Source organism: Pygoscelis adeliae, unplaced genomic scaffold, assembly GCF_000699105.1.
Source record: "Pygoscelis adeliae isolate BGI_AS28 unplaced genomic scaffold, ASM69910v1 Scaffold154, whole genome shotgun sequence".
NCBI lineage: Eukaryota > Metazoa > Chordata > Aves > Sphenisciformes > Spheniscidae > Pygoscelis > Pygoscelis adeliae.
The window spans coordinates 4,134,118-4,152,754 of NW_008825113.1; the positions used below are offsets into that span (position 1 = coordinate 4,134,118).

Sequence of the window (18,637 nt, forward strand, 5' to 3'; positions counted from 1 at the left end):
AGCCAAATATTCTGAAGGAACAAAACATCTTTTCCCTCCTACAGTTAATGGATCTTTATTCATCAAAAATAGCACCTTAGCAGTAAAAGAGAACAGCACAGTTGAAATTGTTTGTGAAGCCTTAGGATGGGCTCCAGCTCCAGACATTGCCTGGATGACAAACGACTCTTTCATTGATAAGTCGAAGTATGTTACCCAGCAAAGTCAAGGATCTAATGACCTCCACAATGCCCTGAGCATCCTAACTTTGACTCCGACAGACACTGAGGTTTTGACTTGTTTAGCTGACATAGAAGCACTCCCTAACCCTCAGAATGCAACTGTAACTGTTATTTTTGTCAACTCTACTATAGGTAAGTGAATGTTTGCTGTATTTTTCCTATACTGTTTTCTCAGAACTGTGCTCTTTGTTTTGTTTTGCTTTGTTTTATTTTGAAAAGTCTTGTATTTGCAAATGAAATACTATTGTGCGAAGGTGACAGAATTAAGACCCAATAGTCACAACCTGATAGGTAGGGTTAAATTCACATCTGTGAGAGGACTGGTACAAGTCTAATGAACCACAAAGTCCAGCTTAGGACTGAGCAAGACAAACGAAGCAGTACACCTGCCACTGACTCCTACTATGGATTCACTGCTAAGAAAACCGGCCTTTGCTCCTTGTCCAAGTAAACATCTAATTAATTTAGATGTTAAATATCTTTGATTAGGCCATGCCTGACATATGAACATAATTTGTTAAACCTCATTTACTCAAAGCCAAACCCTCAGGTGACATTGTTCTCCATAATGTTCAATACCAGTTTTACCACTGACTTGGAAAAAAACCCTGGATTTTACTCCCTGTTTCCACACACAACCCAGAATAAACTTGGTACTAGCACTTCAGATGCAAGTAGAAAGTTCTCCATATGAGCTGTGATCAGATGTGATGGAGCTATTGTAGTATGGTGGTAACATCCCCAGGGCTGCACTGAGGCTGGCACCTAATTGCAGATGGTAACATTTCTATGTAGGAAGTTCTATACTGTATACCTATCATCAATCTACTATAAGAATGTCTTTGTACGTGGTGTATTCACCCATTACAGAGCAAGAATCAGGTCATCAAGAGAAGCTCTGCATCATGGGCTTTATCCCCAAGTCTACTTAGATCAAAGAGCCATTGGGCCTGCTTACCTCTTCCTGGTATGGTCTCTTTCATGTTTTCAAGGAAGGTAAAATTTGTCCTGCAGCAACATATGTGGGATTCTTTGGATAGTGCATTTGGTTGCTTTTTATTGCCTTTTATTTAAGGTAATTCAAGGTTACTTTAATCCAAGCATGGCTGTTAAGCAAATCTCTCAAGAACAGTTAGACCTTTGATAACCCTAAATATTTTCGCTAACCTTGTCAGCATTTTTTGTAATGCTGCTAATCTGTGGCCTCAGTGACATGCTATGAAAATAAATTCCATAATTTAACACATTCACAGTATTAGGAGGTTTATCAGGAAAAGGGTGATTTTATCTGATCTGTGCCGCCAGCGTGGAACAAAGCAAGTGAGACTATCACTACAGATCTGCCTCATAATCAAACAGAATCCTATGCAAAAAGTTTTTCTTTTCCAAACCATAACACAATAAGAGCAAGTAAGAGGAAGTATCTCCCTGCGGGTTAGCAGTGTTTAATGCAGACGAGGGAGACAATACCAGACAATTTCTTTGTTGGGACTAGCCAAGTGTGTCAACTGTAAGGTAGAGGGGTCTCAAGACAAACTAAACTTGAAGCACTAATTGCATGGCAGGGAGCTGAGGTTACTGGATATAGGTACACTGCCACCTATGGTGACATAGTCCACCATACAGTGACATCCCTTTTATCAGCCTTGTCCTGTGGTATGGGAAATGCATAGGTTATATGGACGTTTTTTTGCAGTGGGTCTATGCATCCCCAGCTGTCTTCTGTACAGAGTAAGGCCTCAAATCCACGTTTCTTTTCATGATGTGGTGAGCATTGTGAACTTCTATGATCATGCTGACAGCTTCTCCTGATGAACTGATTCTTCTTCTGTAATGGGTGAACACGGCACGTACAAAGACATTCTTATAGTGGGTTGATGAGGGGTTTGGTATAGAAGTTTCGACATATAAACAACCGAGGAGGTTGAATAACTGTGCCTTTTATTTTAAGTATGAGTCATTATTAGCAAGCCTTTTTCAGAAGTACTTGCTTTGTAATGCAGTTGAAAAAGGTCATTTCACCATTCTTAAGATGACTTTTTTGTAGTCAAATTGCTCCTAATTACTGACTAAGCAAAATAGAACTATCCTGAGGAAATTAATAAATTCCCCTGCCTACTCGTTTGTGAAGTACTGAGGTATCCACCCTCAGTTTCCATAGCTACTCATTGTAAATCAGAAGAGGAGAAAAACAGATGTCATGAAGCACAATTAATGTATAATTAGTGATTGTATAGGACCATCATTCATTTCTCTTTGGAAAAATCATTGTGCAGCAGCAGACACTCAAAATTTGTCAGTATATGAGAATATGAAGTCTTTAAATTATTAGAATGAAATAAAGACATGGCATTTATGACAGAGGAAGATATATAATGTATATATCACACTTGAAATCTCAGAGCTTGTCTGACTTTTCACGTACAGACTCGGCCTTAGCTAGCTGTTGTCAGGAAAGAATACAACTAGCTTCAAACATCTAAGGAGTCCTTCCCAAAACTACTGTAATATCAATTTCAGCCTTTCAGTAAAAGCTTGAGGAATTGAATTCCTCCATGTTCCTCACAAGCAATACCTGTCCATTCACAAGAACTGCAACCAAAAATCTGAGCCCTCTTCAGCCAGCCATCTCCTGGTCAACGAATGTCCTACCTTCCTGCACCTCTAGATCAGTCTTAATCTCAGACCTTTCCATATGGGGTGATGCATTTTTATGTCAGTCACTCCTCCTCCAGAGTTACCTCACTCAGAGTGGTGTTTGGCTGAGCCCCAGATTTGGGAACTCCTATGGAGTTATCCCAGCAGATGCGTTCACAGAGCTGTTATTGGGAAATGGGGTCCATGGCAGAGTCCCTTAGCTGGGCCCAAGCTCTCTTTGGCATCAGTGTTGACTTCATGTGGCCTTTGACCTGCAGAAGATGAAGATAGGGAATCTGCCCTGAGCCTGATCTTCCTTCGCTTTTTTAAGTTAGCCAGAAAGCTCCAAAGTGGCCAAGAAGCGATGTGCAGCTTTCCGGTCTCTCATTTCTCCTTGGTCACCAGCGTGTGCCAGGGAAAATCCCCTTTTCTGTAGATACTTTGCCCAAGTAAATTTTTGGGCAGCTTTGGGAGGAGCCAGAGGTCAGGATAGCAGCAGAGGATGGGCCCTATAGAATGAGGAAGTGGCTTTGTCGACACTAAGCACCTCACGTAACTTGGTGTGGATTTACTAATAGGGCTAAAAGGGGTTTAACGCCCTTATGCCTTAGTGCCCCTCTCTTGCACCCCACTTGCGTGTTGAGCTGGCAGCTCCTGCATTCACACCTGCTGGTCCCAGCTCCAGTTTCTTTCTGGATCCTCCAAAACTGGGGAGAAACTACAATGCTGAAGTGCCAGGAATGTTTGTGTTGTATCCTGTCCTTCTCGCTTCAGCTCTGTAGATCCTCTTTTGGCATGTAACCTGAAGCTGACAGGGAGCAAAATGCCTTGGTGTGGCAGCCAGCCTCAAGGTATGGGCCAGTGCAGGTGTGTTTAGCTCCTCCCTTCGCACTAAGGTTAAGCTTTCCCCTTTAGCTAAATAGCTGTCTTTCATACTTTAGGCATCTTGAAATCCCTGTGGCATGCTTTGTGGAACAAAACATGATAGAATATAGATATTTGTTGCAGTACTTCTAGATAAAAATATTACAAACTAGTTTATCACCAATTGTAGTCACAACTGATTACAGCCTACTGAATTAACTACTAGTTTGCAGGTTACTGAGTGCTTGTTTTCTCTAATAGTCAGAAGAAATTCAAAACGTGCTGACTGAGCATTAGGATTAGAGAGCACTGGAACAAATCGCTTAATCATAATGACCTGAGCTTTGGAGAATGCAGACTCCTAACAGAGGTTCAAGCTTTGTAGGAGGCTCTGGTCCTGTATCTCTGCAGTCTGAAACCTCCAAACCCCAAACACAAGCCCAGGCAAATTTGTAGACAGAAAGGTTTTGCTTCTTCATTCTCTGCCATAGGTAAACCAGCAGATAGGCTGGTTCACACATCAGGGGCATAGCCCTGACACTGCGCAGCTACCAGTCACCTACATTGCTGCGGTACCTTTTCCAGAGGCTGCCAGCTAAATGTGGCCATGCAGTCGTTAACTGGGACCTTTAATGAGGAAATGACAATCATAAACCCAGGGCAACAGAATGGGTTTTGTCAGGTTTGAATGCGTCTCACACCTGTAATTTGGATTGGAAGTTTGTTTCTAAACATCTGCCAAAATGACTTTGGGGCTGCTTTTCAAAGGATAGCCAAACTAGAGCTGCTTCTGAAATATTTGGTCAAAACCAAAGGGCAGGATGATGCGGCAATCAGAACCGACATCTTCCTTGTGCATTCAGCTGCGTGAGAAATACAGGATATTTTTAAGATTCTGGGTACATTAGAGCTCTGTAGGAAAACTGGTCATAGCAACCGATTTCAGCAAGATACTGAATTATCTTAAAATCACCTCATTTAACTCTGTAGATTACAGCAAAGGCAAAGGAATAAGTTAATGTTGTGAGAATGTCAGTAGTGAAGATGGGTTAGTCGCTGCATATTCCCAAATGGTGCTACTCTTTACAGGTTTTGCTCTTCGCTGCTTTTTAGGTGGATAATAGATGCCCTACCAAGTATGTCCCAAAATCAAACACCTGCTGAAATCAGTGAAAGAAATCCCAGGATGAGATTCATCAGAAAATCATATCTACAGGCTAGAGATCTCCATCTGTGCTAGGCACCTAAGACTATTGCTGTAGTCTGTGGGGAGAAATGGACACTTCTTCAGAGCTGTTCATCTTATCCAAAGGGACACATACACATTTGGCCAAATGAACTGTAGCCCAAAATACCCATTTTCTCTCCACTGACAAGAGCAGCTAGGCAAGATGTTTAATATCAGCAGTATAGACATCTAAATTGAATCTTAACCCCTTTTCCCAACCCCAAATGTCTCCGAAGGATGTTGGGAGGCCCAGCGTATCTACAAAATAAAGTTTAGGTTGGAAGATTGCAACCCTGTGTTTTTCAGAAGAGAAGTAGCTGTGGGAAAGTTACAATTGCAATAAAGAATTTCTGTTTGGAAACATTTTAAATTCTTGGGCACCATCCATAAATACAGAGTCTGTCATTTGGAAAACACGGACTCCTTGTTAAATAATCAACAAGCAGTTAATAGCTTCTCGCAGAAAAGGTAAATATTCTGAAAAGGATGTTTTGAGGCTCTAATAGTACAATGTTTCTCCATTTAATTTAACAGAAAATGATTACAGTGAAGACAGCAGAAGCACGTGGGTTATTGTACTCGCAGTTGTGCTTCCACTTGTTGGTATTATTCTGATCATTATTATTGCGGTCGTTGTATGCTGCTGCTGCCTAAAGAAGAAAGGTAAGTGAACCTTCACAATTGGTCTATACATTAAAAAGTATCTTCAATTAGATATAAACCTCCTAGTTGTGCCAGCTCTGGTGCTGTGCAAAGACGGTCTGAGCAGAAGCGTGAGCAGACAGATCCCGCTCTTAACCATGACCTGGTTAAGATGCTCCTTACTTTCACCTTGCTGTTTCTCTTATAAATTGGTTCCAAAGTAATCGGTGTCAGCCATTCACATTAACTACAAGGGGGTCACGTTTTTCAGGAGTACGTTAGCTTTCAATGACGTGTGGTTCCTAAGCTGAGGTTCTTTGTTGAAGCACACCTTCAGTGCTGCATGCCCAATTTCCAATTTCTGTGTAAGTTATCCTACAGGGACGTTGCACAATTTTGTAAACAGGCAGGGGAGATGCCCCTGTGGTAGCTGGAGCACAGTGCATGCTCTAAGAGCAGCTCTACAGTAGGTGGCATTTTAGTTTCCTGCATTTTAAACACATCCTTTTTTTTTTCTTTTTTCTTTTTTCCTTCTCAGGATCTACATATCAAAATGAAATAAGGTAAGCTGGAAGAGGTTGGAGCATTTTTCCTTTTAACCGAACTCTTTCAGGCTGCTGCAGGACGGCGGGAGGGACGTGCCGGTTCCCGTGGCCCACCGCCCAGCACTCCCAGGACGCGCGGGTGCTGCCCTGCTGCGTGACCTGGCCCATCGGCAGGCACAGCAGGGGAAGGGGCGGCAGCGTGCAGGGAAAGGGACCGACCTGAGGGGCGAAAGGCGAGGGCAGCAGCTCGCAACCCTGTTCCCACAATAAACCGGGTGAAAAGAATCAAAATCCTGCAAACGCTACCTCTCTGATTCAGCGAGCACAGAAATTACAAACCGGCAATGTACTCCCACTGAGGCGGACGGGCAAAGCAAATCCTTAACGGGAGGTCACTGCGAGCCCGGCGGCTCCGCCGGGGCCGCCGCGGGGGGATCCCCGGGCCTTCCTGCGAGAAGCCTCGCCGCAAGCTAGTTGGGGTAGATTGGCAGGCCAATTAGACGGGCTCCCCGGCTCTTTTAAGGCTCGTTAGCGTCAGGGTGATAACGGTTAAATAAATAAATAAAGCTGCCCCGATGATGAGTGTCGACACTTAATCAAGCGACTATCAGAGGCGCTTGAGTACGAAGCTGTCGGTACATTATTGCATTGAGTTGGAAAACCTCAGAAATCATGAGCTGATGGTTATCAGCATTAAGATCCTATTTATCGGCGCCAGCGCGGCTGTGACAGCAATGGCAGTGGGGTGATTTGGAGTTATTTTTTCTAAGCTTCTAGGGAGCACTGTAAATTCATACTCTTGCCTAGCTTGTGGGGCTTTTAACTCCCCTTCTCTTAATGAGTTTACAGAACGTTACACCACAGTTGCCTAGCGCTTCAGTAATACCTAGCTTCATTAACGGCCTCTTGTGGGGAAACTTTGTGAAGGTCTGTTGACAGATTTCCTTTTATAGAGCACTTTATTGATATGAAACAAAATAAGGAAATTAGGTAAACACTATTTTCTCCTGAGGAAATGATGCTAATTGTGCCATGCCATACCAGTAAACTTCCACGTGATTTCTTAGTTTGTGATGCTAAACTGATCATTTTACCAAGTGCAGCTATATAAATAAGGCAGGACTAAATCAGCAGGGAATGAGAAGCCAAAAACAGGTGCAACTTGTGTATCGGTTTTGCTATGAATAAAGTCCTACAAGGCCTTTTTGCTTGGATCCTGACTTGGTTCTGCCAAAAGCCTTCTGCAAGGGTCAACCCTGCTAAGGCAGAATCAATTGAACATGCAAGGAAGCATCTGCCCAGCAGTGGGGACTGGTACGGCCGGGTCCTGGTCCTTCCCAGGACCCTACCTTGCTGATGCAGGTCTGCACAGTGCTTTCTTGCAGACAACCTGAACAGGTCCAGAATAGGACATAACGTTACTTTCCCCCTGTGTCTTTGAATCTGGTCTGGGCAAATACAATTCTATCTTCATGACAGAATGTGTGTTTTTAGACCTTAGTACAGTGAAGTTCCTATTTTCCCATGAACTTTAAATATGAGTTGTTGTACTGACTTCATAAATGCTGCTTACACTTTGAAAGTTTAGCAAACGCTTAAGCAAATACTTAAGCACTGGGATGAGTCCAAGCTCTACGGCTCAGCTTGGACTTAGAAACTCAGTGTTGACATTTCTGCAAAATCTTAGTGTGTGTAAACAATGACATTGAGATCACAGGAATTATTTACAATCACTTACAGATTCTGTAGGTTCGGTGTTTTTTTTTTCTTGGGGGGAACCTACCTGCAGTAAAAAGAATGATGATTGTCCAGATTTTGGAAACTGCATTGTGGTAGTAGCAAAGAAGTGGTGAGACCAAAGATATATTGGTTTACTTCCCACATTTATTTTTAACTTGGCTGGCTATCTTTCTGTACCTCCCACACTGCTTTGTAGCTGCTTTCAATTTGTCTATTACACTGAGTTTGTTGAGATCTAATGATCAGATAAAATAGACAGTACAGTATCATGTAACATGTGGAGGTGGTTATTCCTAAACAATTGCTCTTGCCTTCTAGCAACCATGACAGGTTTCTTAGTGGTATCTAACATGTTTGTCTCCTAAAAAAGCCATGTAGTCATAGCTGGCTCATCAGATTTATGTGTGCATCAGTAATGCTCATCTGAAGCTCTATGGGCCTGCAAAGTAATTCCTACTAAACATAAAAAAGCAAATGCAGCAGTTTCCACAAATATTGCTGACCAGGGATATTTCTCCCTTTTCCTACAAATCCCTGGGTTGTCATAGTCCTGCCACCAATTTGTGCTTGCCACACCAGAAACCTAGGCAATGATGGACCTGGGACTATCCTGGAGAGGAGTCCGTGGTAAGAACAGATAAATAGTAGCATCTTTTCTAGCATAAGAGTTTTGAGTAAAAAGGCACTCTTTTCTTGCTGTGCAGCTATACAGGTCACCGTTCTACAAATTCAGAGATGTGTAACTTTAACCAGGGAAGTTCTGTCAGCTTCACTGGGGCTACGCTCACTTGTAAATTTCAAAGTGAAAGATTAACTTTGGAGTGTACAGATGAATCACTTGGGAGCTAACTGTGGTGATGTGAGATAACATGCTTTGTTTTTGCAATTGGGAGGGGCTCAAATCACAAAAAAGATGAGCTGTCAGAAGTGACCTAGCTGGTTTTCCATTATTGGGCCACTGAATTTCCTGTAATTCAGAATTAGAGATCAAAATTCATTTCCTACAAAACCTATGATCTGGAATAGAGTCTTCACTCTTTGAAGATCGCTCGCTTTATTTTCCTGCTTTCTGATAATGCAGCTGATGGAAACTTCCCAAACAGAATTTCACAGGTAATACTTACATAGGACAAGATTTGTACTAGCTAATTACTTGGAAGGCCCAGATATGTTTTGCACCTATTTTTTCAGAAGTAAGACATATAATTCTTTCTCTGTAGCCTACTACCCAGGCGTTCTCATATCATAATGAAGTTGTAATGACAGGCCTTTTTGTTTCTAGAAAAGTTTCAGCTGAGAAGAAAAAAGATGGCGATTTGGAAAACAGGCAAAGGCATGGTAGTGAAAATCAGGGATACATTCCAGAGGAACCGTGCGTACAAATACCAAGTGAGTCTAAGATGGTGAATTACATATTATCAAATTGCTTCTCAACATAGGCATTTTGGACAACATGTCAAGCAATTACATTACAAGATTTCACAATACTTTGTGAAGGACTTGTGCTTGGCCTGAACCTCTTCAGAACATTTTGGGTTTTCTAGAGTATGGTCCTTCAAAAGTACTGAGAAAACATCAAAGTTCTTTGCAGTTGAATTTAGTTTTAGTCCTGGGTTTGTTTTTTTAAATGCCTTTGTTCTTCCAAATATCTTCTGGGGCCAGAGGTGGGAGTGCTGGATTCCCATATGATAGTCAATTTAGGCAATATTTTGCAGTTGGTCTGTAAAAACAAAAAAATCTACCACCACCAACAAAAAGGAACAAAAAAAAAAGAAAGAAGGAAAGAAAAAAAGGCAGTTAGTGAACTATGATTTTACTGATAAATGACTAAGGCATTATAAATTGTAGTCCTTAAGCACAAAGACTCTTCAAAAGGAAATGTAAATCTCCACCAAATCGTTACCCACCACTTGCATTTATAACCACATTATTATCAAAACGTTTAATCAAACACTTAATGACATAAAATTATTGTGCAGAGTCTATAATCCAGTCGTACATCCTTTTCTCTCTAACAAATAAATTGTGAAGAAATAAGTGCGGTGGAAAGATTTCAAGAGCATGTGGTATTGTAAAATGTAGCAGTTACAAACAATAGAAGAAAAACTTAAGTAAACCTGGACAAATTGATTCTACTGGTCCTAGATGGGCTCCTTTCATATTCGTTAGCATGCTGGGTTGACCTTGGCTGGCCACCAAGGGCTCAGCAAGTCATTCTATCACTCCCCCTTCTCAACAGGACAGGGGAAGAAAATAAGATGGAAAAGCTCATGGGTCAAGATAAGGAGGGGGAGATCACGCACCAATTACTGTCACAGGCAAAGCAGACTCCACTTGGGGAAGATTAATTTAATTTATTGCCAATTAATAACAGAGTAGGATAGTGAGAAAGAAAAACAGAACTAAAATCACCTCCCCCACCCCCACTTCTTCCAAGGTTCACCTTCCCTCCTAGCCCATCTACCTCCTCCCCACAAGCAGCGCAGGGGGATGGGGAATGGGGGCTGTGGTCAGTCCGTAACACATCGTCTCTGCCGCTCCTTCCTCCTCAAACTCTTCCCCAGCTCCAGTGTGGGTTCTTCCCACAGAATGCAGTCCTTCATGAACTTCTCTGATGTGGGTCCTTCCCACGGGCTGCAGTTCTTCAAGAACTGCTCCAGCATGGGTTCTTTCCATGGTACGGTCCTTCAGGAATGGGGTGCTCCAGTGTGGGTCCCCCACAGGGTCACAGTTCCTGCCAGAAAAACTGCTCCTGCATGGGCTCCTCTCCATGAGGCCACAGCTCCTGCCAGGAGCCTGTTCCAGTGTGGGCTCTCCACAGGCTATAGCTTCCCTCAGGGCACATCCACCTGCTGTGGCATGGGGTCCTCCACGGGCTGCAGGGTGCATATCTACTCCACTGTGGTCCTCCATGAGCTGCAGGGGAACTTCTGCTCTGGCACCTGGAGCATGTCCTCCCCTTCCTTCTTCACTGACCTTCGTGTCTGCATAATTGTTTCTCTCCCATATTCTCACTCCTCTCCTCCAGCTGCTGTTCTGCAGCAGGAAAATACGTTATCACAGAGGTGCCACCAGTGTCGCTGATGGGCTCAGCTTTGGCCAGCAACAGGAGTCTTGGAACCGGCTGGAACTGGCTCTGTCCGACATGGGGGCAGCTCCCGGTGTCTTCTCACAGAAGTCACCCCTGCAAGCTCCCCCCCACTACAAAAACCTTGCCCAACAAGTTAGCTAGAGTTTGGCTCACAATATTAAATCATATTTAGCCGTATTCCTGGATGGCTTGTGGTTCATGCCATGGTGGACACTGAATAACAGCAATCTTATATATTCTTGTTGCAGGAATTGCCTCTCTTCCCCCAATGTCTTCTAAGTTCACTGTCCCTGCTGCAGATTTACATACCAGTTCTGTACCAAAGGTAATTGTAATGCTGATATCTTGACCTTTTTTTTCACAGTGTGTATCGTACTATATCCAAACATAGATTTTGGGTGGAGGTAGACATTTATAAATCAATTACAGCTGTCATTGGGTAAGTGGAATGTCCCTTCAGCATTCCTGAATGTCTGATTTATAAGGATAAGTGCCCTGGGTGTTAGCCTTGGATTTAGATTGATTTTCATGGGGGATGGGAGGTGAGGGAGAAACAACCACTCCTGATATTTGGAAGAAATGTCTAATAAGGCTTTTGTCACATCTGTTCCCCCCAGCACCCTGCTACATCTTCCTCCCCACCTCCTAGGCTAAATTTGCGAAGTCACAGACCTCCCCCCATAGAATCATAGAATATCTCAAGTTGGAAGAGACCCTTAGTGATCACCGAGTCCAACTCCCTGCTCCTCGCAGGACCTCCTAAAACTAAACCATACAACTAAGAGCATCATCCAGCCGCTCCTTGAACTCTTGACAGGTGTTCAGTCAGTGTCTGCTCTTTCCTTTCCATTGCTTTCCATATCTTTCCTCCTCCAAATGTCAGCTAGGCCTTTCTGCTGGCCAGCATGATGGGTAGCTCTGGCTGGGACAGACTTCCCATAGGTAAAGCCAATTGTCTTTTCACCATTCCTGGGATTAAAGTCTCTTCCTCTCTCTCTCCACAAACCCACTTATTACCATTAATTAATTATTGCATCCTTGCCAGCCAGAGTAACTCTGGCTTGGCTTTTGAGAATTCACCTCTGTGTATATTATACATTAAACCATTATAATGTGGAGGTTTGCTTTGCTCTGGGCATGTAATAATTCTGGGCAGCTGCCTTTGCCAAAGTGGAGGTCTGCAATGTTTTTGTTGTTCTACCCAGTTACCACACTGGAGGAGATGTGGATATAAGATGGAGGCACTGTTGAGGTGAGGTTTGAGGTTCCTTTGCAAACGAAATCCAGTGCAGATACAGTAAATAAATGTGCATTTTCTCTGAATCATTTCTTGATTGTATTTTCCAATTACACTTCCACATTGCAGAAGTTGCTTCAGTCAGGAACTTTGATCTTGGACACCTCGGGTATCTCAGCAGTAAATGACGGAAGGGAAAGCACGCAGCTAACACCCAGTCCGCACTAGAGCTTTGCCCCCTTTCCACGTGGCTAACATTTAAAGAAGTAGAGCTCAGTGTTTATTCCTCTACTTGTTCCATTTTCAGCTACCTGTGTTCTGAAGGGTGGTGCTGGGCTCTCTTAGCTTCTAGCACAACAGCAACATAGATCTTAATTTATGCCATATATTTGTAAAATACATTTAGCACCTCCATGATGGTTTTTGCCAATATTCCTTTGGGAAAGTGGCAGTGATGTGGTACCAAGTTCACTCCTCAACACAGTGATAACTCATTTAGTTTTGAAGAGCTGTTTCAACATGTACAATGCAGAAATCTGTCTTGGAATGACATTGCATATAAATCATAGCAGAGCGTGTCTAGCTCTTTTGGTACACAATGACATTTAGGAAGTACTCAATCAATGATTAAAACAATGATCAAAATAATAACAGTAAAAGTAATAGCAATGATACTGATGTATTTGTGGCTGGTAGTTATGATGTTTGACATTAATTACTTGTCAAACAAAATACTATTAAAACAAAGTGGAAAAGCGTGTATAAAACAGCTGAGGGTTCAGTGTGGATCTAGAACCCTGAGCAAAAGTTTCAGACAGTGTTTAATACACTTATGAACAGGATTATAAGGCACTGGCTATGTTTACATGGAGAAGGCATGTGGTACATTACGGTCTGCTCTGAGAAGCAAAAGAGCTTGTGCTGAGGATCCCGTATCCACCCTATACACATTTCAGGGGGAGGCGATAACTTCAGTTAGCTATAGCCATTTCCCAGTGCGTGGGTGCTCATTGATGGTTGATGTGCGCTGGTTGTGCACTGTGGGGACATTAAGCCAGTTGGTGTCATCTGAAAGATATCCAATTTGGGTCGTCTCAGACAGCTCCACAGTGAGAACGATAGTGTTGTGAGTGGGGACCATCAGGAGACTGGGTTCACAAGCATTGGTTTCATGCTCCTGATTCAAACTGAAACACGAATGTAGGTGCAGCCCTCCATGTCAAATGCTAGATTAGATGGCCTAGGAGGTCCCTTGCAGCCCAGTGGCTAGGGAAACACTGAAATCCTTCACAGGCACACAGCATAAAGTTGAACCGTTTCTGTTAAACCAGTTGTCCCTGGACAAAATTTGGTACAAGTCTGTTATGGTGGCTTCTAGCTGCATCAGTAACTGCACACATATTTTTGAAAAATATCAAGAGATAATCTCGAGGTGAAGATTTTTTATAACTGTTTTCCATATGTTGGAGGAATACTTAGCAATCTAAAAATTGCTTGTGAAGACAAACTATTTCTCAGTTTGAATAGGGCTTCTCAGTATATTGTGATGGCCTCATCTTGTATATGCAGGAGCTGATAAAGGTTGATGAAGGTTTACCTTAAATTGTGGATTTGCAGTCCACGATTTAAATTTATGGCATTATATACAAACATAGTAAAACATTTCCCAGACAAAAAAAGTGTTTTTCTTTTACATTCATAACCTTCCCTGTTAACTGCGTAACAGAGGTTTTCTGACGAAAAGTGTTACTGGATGCATTCTAATAAAGTTCAGTCACCACTGTTGCCAATATATTGCATAACAAACATTGTGGTGCTCTTTCGTTGTAATATATTTCTTGTCAAGGAGGAGAAATCAGATAGCAAGCCATTTAACTGTTTGCTGATTAGTGCTGAATCAAACAATTTCTTCAGAAACCACCTGCCTTCCTGCCACTGCATTTTCTAAGCACAGAAAGTTGTGTTTCTCAGTTGGCTTTCCCTGCCTGGATACTGGAAACATTCCCAAAGGTTTTTCGTCTTTATTCTTCTGCACTTTTTAATGAGAAATAGGAAGTAAAAAAACAGGAGGAAGAGAAGTTATCCAGAGAATTTTTTCCATAGTGAAGGAGGTCATAAGGGGTGGACTCCAGCAAATTGCCTCTCTCTCCCTGGATAATCAAGAAAAATGAGCAAAAGTCCTTGCAGTGCTTCTATGGAGGTCAAGAAGAAGGAGTGAAGAACGCAAGTCCTCCCTCAGGAGCAGACTGGGGAAGGAACAAGGAGACCGTCTACTCATGGAAAGACTCACGGAGACTGAAGACCTAAAGCCTTGTCTCTCCACCTCTGCAAGGTGAAAGTAGTTAAGATTTCTGTGGTTGCCTTCCTTGTCACCTTATGGGATCAGGATTAACCACAGCAACAAGGCCAGAAAATAGGTCCATACAGGCAAAGTTTGAACAGAGAGTTTCAAAATTAAAAGAAGCTCATGGATGTCGGGACAAGATGAAAAGCAGGGCAATCGCAGTGAGTGAAGATTTTCCCAGTTAGCATTTGGCTGGACAGAGGCGATCATACCTGTTGCACAGCCCATTCCTCCCACTCCCAGGAGAAAACTGGATGGAAAGTTTCTGCACAGGTCAGTGGCATTAGGCAGTCTCCTGCGTCTCTGAGGTATCGGCTTCAAATTTGATCCCTTCTGTTCCATATGTAAAAAGTTACAATTTTAAATTATTTGAGAGATTAAGGGAGACTTTTTATCACAGGTTTTGTTTCCTCAGAAGTCCTTGCCCATGGACCCAACCAGGTACAAAGCCTGAAATACCTGGTGGGTCTTATTGTAAAAGGTGACAACAGAAAATCACTTAGGTCAGCTATTGGCCATTCAAACTCTTTGAATCAGAAACTGATGCAAAACATTCACAGAAGATAAATGTTCCCCAGTGATTGCACTGATCAATTCACAACATGAACAATAGATTTGACAAATCATCTTTGGGAAAAGTAATACCTCAGCAAAGAAGAAGGGGAGAAAAAAGGTGTGCGAGACATTTAAAAAATGATGAATATCAAACTAAGTCATTGAGCTGAGGAAAAAATTACCAGCCACTGGAAGAGGAGGCCAGGAGCATCACTCAGGGGTGCCGGAAGGTCTTCATTCTGATTACATCAGCCAAGAAAAGGTCAAATGAGTAGAGTAGAGTTACAGGCTTCTGTTTAATTGCATATTTTATTACTGTCAGTGGTGGCAGGAGATTGATCCTTGCTCCCAGTCCCAGGGCTGAGCTGCAGGCCAAATGGGTGTTAGGGACCAAGGTCCCATCCAAGGGGCCGTTTCTCATGCCCTGACCCATTGCGTAGAGCTCCTTCCAAAACCCAAGTGCAATGAGGGGGATCCCTTACCTTGGATTTAGCAAATTTGGGGGCAATGCCACAGACAGTTTAGCTTGAACAAGGGTCATAGGGCTAGTTCTGCCAGGTCCTGAGTGCAACCTCCAAGGAACTGCATTTTTAAAGTCCTACTGGTACAAAATGAGCTCTAAGGACTCAGCATCTTGCAGGACTGGGCAGTCTCCTACACAAGCTTCATAATTAGTCCATTTAATATGCCATAAATGTCTCTATGATAAATCAGAAGACCATTTCATAAGAGGGAGTGAGTGCTCATTTATAGTGGGCCAGATTCATCCCTGGTGTAATTCAGCTGACTTCAGCACAGCTACAGGAGGCTTGCACTTGCCACCACAGCCACACACCTCCTCTCCAATCCAGAGTGAGTCATGGCTCCATTAATGGGGAAGGATCTATTTTTCTTCTTAACTACTCCAAATGAGACTCTATAAACTGGAAATATTATTTAGTTGTGGTTGTGGTTTTATACTGGGAAGGAAATGAATGATGAATTGTAGCTCCATTTATTGCACTGTGTATAACTGCTCTGACTCTGAGGATTGTTTGAAAAGAAAAATTAAGCTATCAGAATCAAATTAAAAGGTCAATAAAATAGAAATATAAACCAATGACAGCAAATAATTTTACCCCTACTGATGGAAGGTACTATAGAGTATGTCATGTTACAATATTCATTGGTCAGCGTATCTTGATTAAGAGAGTAATAAATATTGATGATACAGATATAGAAAAGGCAGGTGCAGTTTATAGTATAATTTTTCCAAGTGTCTGTGGAAGAAGGGGAGGAGTGAAGTTATGTGGGTGAGATTAACCCATGAAAAAATGAGAAGGAATTTCCAGGCTATTGATGGACAGGGAAATGTGCTGAGTGTACGAAAAGTTGACAGGATGGAACTGGTTTGCTATTTGAAGTGATAGTGTACCCAAATTATTCTGAGGGTATCCAGAACTTTTGGGTGGGTGTTCTCCTCTAAAGGAATTGAATTTGGAATAAGAATTAAAAACTGAGGGCAGGGGGAAAAATAACCTTCAGAAACAGAAAGCTGTGCCTCCCTGATTTTTTGTTCTAACAGTTAGCCAAATGTGTGATGCATGCAGACACATTTGAAAGTACTCCTACCACATTAATTTCAGCAATTTGTTCTAATGCAGTTAGACTTGGATTTTTTTGGCTGGCTAATAGCAGGCAAAGCTTTCAGTTTATCACACATTTCCACAGCATCGCTGTTTGAGGAGCTGCCATCTGTCAAATCAATTTAAATATCAGAGCCCTCTTTCATAATGCCAGATGTGTGTTCATCATTCATATCACTGATGTCATATGGGTTGCAGAAATGACTATAACATGCTTGTAATAGCAGAAGTCCTTCTTTCATTGACTGAAGATCAGTATTCAAAACATCACTGAAGGATTCAACCCTGAAATCAGCTGATAACACACACTCATTTTACCTTCTGATTCATCCATGTATTGCTAGCTCTCTTTTTATTTGGCTGAAGAGCTGGAAGAGATGGAAAGATTTGGGCATCTGTTTCCCCAACCAAACCAATGAACTTTGCAAAGCTTTTCCCAGTATAATAGTCCCTTTATAGTAATCCCTATAAAAAGGCATCCAGGGCAGATGATGATAAGTCAACAGGCAGGCTTTGAAATATGTGACTGTCAAATATCCATGGTTAACTAGATGCCAAGCTGACAGTACAAAGAGATTTAAAACTATGTGAAAGAAATGTTGATGATATTGCATCCTTACTGATAGTGGGGACAACCTTAGAAACTCGCTCCTGTAATGTTGGGCTGTGCAGCGAACCACTAGAGCTGTCTTTTTTCCCTTCAATGTGTAGGATGTAATGAATAATGAAACCATTTTTTCTCAGACTAGGACTGACAGAACTAGTAGAGCACTGCATTAATCTGAAGACGAAACAACTTTGAAAGCAAAACTGAGCAGAGGCTCTAGCAGATGTAGCATATCAGGGTCTAAATATGAAATGGTTGTTGTGGTCCTACTCCTCTGCATTTTGTATTTGTAATGTGTTGTATGAGATCTATAGCATCAGAAAATGAGTTTTAGGTCACTGACCAGCAGCCAGCAGCCTCTATTTCAGTGAACTGCAACCTCAGTGAGGCTATGCTACTTCAGAGAAAGTTCCACAGAAAATGGGTCAATACACAGCATGAGTTGATTGAAATTAATGAAATTATTCATTAATTGATATCTGAGCATAGTGAGAATAAAATATAAGTAACCCAGGGCATTTGCTCTAAAGCAAATAACTATAAAAGTTATGGAGCAGATCCTCCTGGAAACTATGCACATGGAAAATAAAGAGGTTATTTGGTGACAGCCAACATGGCTTCACTAAGGGCAAATCGTGTCTGACAAATCTGGTGGCCTTCTACGACGGGGTTACAGCGTTGGTGGATAAGGGAAGAGCAACTGACGTCATCTACCTGGACTTGTGCAAAGCATTTGGCACTGTCCTGCATGACATCCTTGTCTCTAAATTGGAGAGACAGGAATTTGATGGATGGACCACTCGGTGGATAAGGAATTGGCTGGATGGTCACACTCAAAGGGTTGCGATCAACAGCTCGATGTCCAAGTGGAGACCAGTGACGAGTGGCGTTCCTCAGGGGTCGATATTAGGACTGGCGCTGTTTAACATCTTTGTTGGTGACATGGAGAGTGGGATCGAGTGCACCCTCAGGAATTTTGCCGATGACACCAAGCTGTGTGGTACGGTTGACACACTGGAGGAAAGGGATGCCATCCAGAAGGACCTTGACAGGCTTGAGAGGTGGGCCCGTGCGAACCTCATGAAGCTCAACAAGGCCAAGTGCAAGGTCCTCCACATGGGTCAGGGCAATCCCAAGCAAAATACAGGCTGGGCGGAGAATGGATTGAGGAGAAGGGCTTGGGGGTGTTGGCTGATGAGAAGCTCAATGTGAGCCAGCAATGTGCGCTCACAGCCCAGAAAGCCAGCCGTATCCTGGACTGCATCAAAAGAAGCGTGGCACGCGGGCCGAGGGGGGTGCTC

The 18,637-nt window shown here is 42.6% G+C and overlaps 2 protein-coding genes across 2 annotated transcripts in view; both read left to right on the forward strand.

Annotated features, from left to right (window-relative positions):
• Window positions 1-14,512, forward strand: part of IGSF5 (immunoglobulin superfamily, member 5) — a 24,425-nt gene extending 9,913 nt beyond the window's left edge. Inside the window, exons 3-8 of the mRNA XM_009328034.1 lie at window positions 45-353; window positions 5,485-5,613; window positions 6,131-6,155; window positions 9,160-9,266; window positions 11,217-11,293; window positions 14,369-14,512. Of these exons, the coding sequence (XP_009326309.1) occupies window positions 45-353; window positions 5,485-5,613; window positions 6,131-6,155; window positions 9,160-9,266; window positions 11,217-11,293; window positions 14,369-14,512 (791 nt within the window). The remainder of the gene's footprint in view (window positions 1-44; window positions 354-5,484; window positions 5,614-6,130; window positions 6,156-9,159; window positions 9,267-11,216; window positions 11,294-14,368) is intronic.
• A 3,682-nt stretch (window positions 14,513-18,194) lies between these two features.
• PCP4 (Purkinje cell protein 4) overlaps window positions 18,195-18,637 on the forward strand; it is an 80,920-nt gene continuing 80,477 nt past the window's right edge. The window contains exon 1 of the mRNA XM_009328036.1: window positions 18,195-18,341. Within this exon, the coding sequence (XP_009326311.1) occupies window positions 18,195-18,341 (147 nt within the window). The remainder of the gene's footprint in view (window positions 18,342-18,637) is intronic.